The sequence below is a fragment of the Acyrthosiphon pisum genome, chromosome X (assembly GCF_005508785.2).
Source record: "Acyrthosiphon pisum isolate AL4f chromosome X, pea_aphid_22Mar2018_4r6ur, whole genome shotgun sequence".
NCBI lineage: Eukaryota > Metazoa > Arthropoda > Insecta > Hemiptera > Aphididae > Acyrthosiphon > Acyrthosiphon pisum.
Genome location: NC_042493.1, coordinates 120,507,128 through 120,511,659, shown reverse-complemented (window position 1 = coordinate 120,511,659; position 4,532 = coordinate 120,507,128). Strand labels below are relative to the sequence as shown.

At 28.2% G+C, this 4,532-nt stretch overlaps 1 protein-coding gene across 1 annotated transcript in view; it reads left to right on the top strand.

The window, feature by feature from the left end:
• The first annotated feature begins 415 nt into the window (after positions 1-415).
• The window catches only part of LOC100568630, a 5,937-nt gene continuing 1,820 nt past the window's right edge, over positions 416-4,532 (top strand). Inside the window, exons 1-3 of the mRNA XM_003242123.4 lie at positions 416-760; positions 2,905-3,064; positions 3,132-3,293. Of these exons, the coding sequence (XP_003242171.1) occupies positions 683-760; positions 2,905-3,064; positions 3,132-3,265 (372 nt within the window). The 5' untranslated portion in view covers positions 416-682 and the 3' untranslated portion in view covers positions 3,266-3,293. The remainder of the gene's footprint in view (positions 761-2,904; positions 3,065-3,131; positions 3,294-4,532) is intronic.

Below are 4,532 nucleotides of genomic sequence, written 5' to 3'. Positions count from 1 at the left end.
ATAATGTCAACAGTGGTGGCCGGCGGGTACCGTTTTCTCAGTTTGCCAAACGATAGCACTTCAGGTGAGGTCGGATTGTTGCACACGTCTCACACCACTGATAAATCAACTAGCCAGGTACATGCAAAGTGAACAATTGAATGCACTGAGTAACTACTAACTATGGTAATCAAAATTATTCGAAATTAGAAGTCTGAATGGAGTTGAATTTGAAATTTTTGATCCGGTCGTCCGCCTCTGCAATTGTTAAGTTCTAACGCGGTGTGCGTGTGCGAGCGGCGGACGCATCGAAACGTTATCACGACTCGGCGACTGTTATCGTACGTCCGACACCACCGCCGCGGTTACCGGAGTTGTGATTAGCGGCGTTATCGCGGATCCGCATTCTCGTGATAGTGATAAGACGTGATAACCCACTCGGTTCGCTTACGTCTCGGCGAGTGCGAGTGAGAACCGCATACCGCTCCGGCGCGACGTCCTCACACTGTGTTCGGCGGTCGTCGTTAAATTTTCCCGTCGACCTAACGATATTGTCGTTATTTTGTTCAGGGTTTTGACGTACACTGAGTACGTTACACAACGGTCGATATTGTACATTATTTCCTTTAATATGTTTCGTGTTTCCATAAATTATGTGCAAAACGTCGTCGTGCGCCAGTTGTAATCCATCGGACTCCGAACTATGGGCAAAAAATCTGCCCTGGTCCTGTACCCGCTGACCAAACTCACGGGGATCTTGCGAAAGCACATCTCGGAACGTGTAAGTCAGTCGTATCTCGAACTTTTATATACACGTTTGTTACATTATTTTACATTTTTAGAACAGCTGCGCTTGACTCGTATAGAGCTATTATCTGTGCTATTACATTAGGTGCCGTGAAACAATTTATTCCTTTGAGTGAAACAAATTCACCAGTATTTTGAATAAGAAAATCTACTTAGGTACATTATTCGTAGTTGGTGAAAAATAGAAAAACCGATCCATAATACTTGTCGACAATTTTATATAGTAATTTTGATTGTGTATATACACAAATCAATTTAATAGTAAGTTAATACTTAGTAGCTATTGTTGATTTCATAACAACTATTTATTTGCAATATTTTTATTTCATGTAAATTCTTATCACTATATCACTGTAGGTATTTTTTTTTTATATTTGTTACTATTGTAATTTATTAATTAATCTAGGTATTATACAAATAACTAAAAAAACTATAATAATTCATATTACCTTTACCTACCAATTAGCCAGTATTTTTATAGTCTTGTTAATTGATGCGATTATTTTGATAACAGCTACCAATATTGAATACATTAATTGCATTCCTTCAAGCAACAGCTATTTTTTCTACCCAACATTAACTATTGATTATATTTTATTTTGATATTAATATACTCTATTTAGAATAAGACGATACCAGACGGCCATGGTCAAAACCGGTTTTGCTACGTAAATCTGGTGTGCTCTTATTCTGGATAGACTACCTATACGGCTATACCATAATATTTTAAATTATCAGTTATTCTTTTTTCTAACAATAAATATGAAAAGATATTTTTATATTTCTACCAAAATAAAGTAGGTGTAGGTATAATTAGGTATACTATAAAACTGAAGCCAGTAGGTTTTGGACCTGGTAACTTGTTTTGTATTTTAAATTGTTTATACCTGATATAAATATATATAGTTATGACACCTTAAATTGTATTACCTAAGAGGTATCCAATATTTAAATGTTATACCGACTTAAATAGGTACTTAAATAAATTAGTATAATAATATATAATACAAATATTAATATTAAATTGTTTTACATAATAATTAGTTCATAAATAATTAAGTTATCTAAAGTATTTGTTTTAAATGACACTTTTTTAATTTACATATTCATATTTATGCATAGGTATATATTTTTATATCAAAATGATTCGATTTATAAATTGTAAATTATGCTTTTATTTTATTAATAGTTTGTATATTTTTATTGAAATAATTAATATCAATATCAGTTGAACACACATTAAATGGAACAGATAGGTACATTTATGAATATTTGTTAAGTAGCCAAAAAAATAATTGATCTGCCAAATTAAATTTCCAATCCTATTATGGCTTACAATATAGTTTTTTTTTATACCTATCATTTTTTAATAGTTAGATATGCATAAATAATAATTATTAAATAGATAAGTTGGTTAGAATTGTAAATGTATGATTTTTTTTGTTTTTTTTAATTCCTTATAATGCTTGTACCTTGATAGGATGGCTTATGTATAGGTTATTAGGTATAGTGTAATTTGCGAGGTTTTTTTTTGTTATACCTATATAGTTTTTAAATAATGAATACATTTTTTTTTTATCTACAAAGATTTGAATAACGTTTTTGATGAAACGTTACAAACAAACCATGAAACAAATACTATTGATTTAAATTAATATTGACCAAGTAAAATAGTTTTGTTGCTTGCATAAACTTATCAACCAAACTTTTGATACATTCAATATTAAGTTTTTAAATTTGTATCTATATAGATTTATTTTTAACATCATAAAATTAAATTGAACATGTTAAGTGGGGCCCATTACTTTCTTGAAGTATAAAAACAAATTAAAAAAAAAAAAATACACTCAATTATCACTTGAAAATGTATATACTATATGTACCTATATACTACTAAATATTAACTCATCTATAAATTGTAATAATGTTAGAATTGATAATATGTTTAGTGTACAAAAATTATCAACATTAAAATTGACAAAAAAAAATACATGATTTATGTTTAACTTTATTACTTATTAAAGAAAAATCTACTTTAAATAAAGCTCTTACCTTTTTGACATGTTAAGAAAATTAAATGAAGAAATTAAAAATATGTAAGTCTTATTTCTATTACAGGGTTTCCGTGTTTCCATATCCATGGGATTAGTTATAAGTACTACATTAATAGTGGTATTAGGAAACTATTGGAAACGAAGAAAGTATTCTCGAGAATCTGCACCAGTTATAAAAAATTATTCCTACGACAAGAGAAAAGCTAATGTTGATGTACCTTCAGGTAAATTAAAATATTTATTTAAACAAATAATTACATATTATTTTTATTTTTATGTTTTATGTTTCAGTATCTAGTTTTCGAATTTTTAGAACTAGCCATAGATCACAAAGTCCAAGCATCAAATCCACCAATCGGCAAACATCTGTATTATCTTCAACTCAAGATTATCCAAGTCATTGTAAATCCTCAGAAGTTAAGTAAACTGCACCTCCACAACTAGGGGTAATGGGTAAGTAATGTCATAATAGTTTAGTTGGTCTCGTTTAACAAGACACTACACCCGCATGTATTGTCTCCGTCTTACAAGTGTGTAACATAGCAAATTTATGTTCAGAACAGGGCTTAAATTCTAAAAAAATATCGTTTTTCCGTTTTTGGGTATTTAAACGTTATACAATTTTAGTGTTTAACGTTATTGTACGTTGAAACGTTATACAATTTTAATGTTTAACGTTATTGTACGTTGAAACGTTATTTGATTTTTCCGTTTAACGTTATTCAGTTTTTAAACGTTATTTTAATTTTTCGTTTTTGTTAAACGTTATAATTTAAAAATAAATAAGGAATTGTTTTTTTTTTATAATAAATTCTACTGTTATTTTTGCCATAATTATCCACACTGTTATTTAAGAATTATGAAATAATATAATATAATATAATATAATATACTAATTATATTAGTAGAATTTGTTGGCCAGGTTACATTACCTATTTTCAATCTTCCTAGAGTGTTTAGCAAGGAACTAACTGATCAGTTAACCATTATCAGTTAAACTATTAAGTAGGTATACACCATAGACGATTAGACGAAAGGTAGTTAATGACAATTTGACGATAAATCTACAACTAACTAAACAACAATAGCAACTTGAAATTATATCAAATTATACTCCAAATAACACGCCCGCATTTTTTTCACCAATTAAATCGAACATAAACGGATAATAATTTTATTATTAGTTGAATATTAAATTTACTTATAAAGTAATGAATTCAATATTTATAAATAAACCTGCGATAAAATAATTCGGAAAATATAAATTATTGTCAACACAGGTTAGCGAACTTTGAATTGTTCATAACTAAAAGATTTAAAAAAAAAAATTATATTGGGGTCAATGTAAAAAAAAAATCACAAACGTTATTTCAAATAACGTTATTTGCAATTTTTTTACGTTACAAATACGTTTATTGTTAATTTTAATCATGAATTATGATTAATGATATATTATGTTTAATGTTATTCAATTTTTTTCGTTTTTCGTTTATTGATTTCGTTTATGTTTTTAATTTTTTTTCTGTTATAGCGTTATAAATTATAACGTTATAATAACGTTTTGAAGCCTTGGTTCAGAATATCATTTTTAGCTTTGTAAGTTAATTAGAGTAAATTATTCCATTATGAAACTTGATGGTAAGAACTTTATCTGTATTCGTATGTTGTTTTTACGATAGTCGAATCATTTAG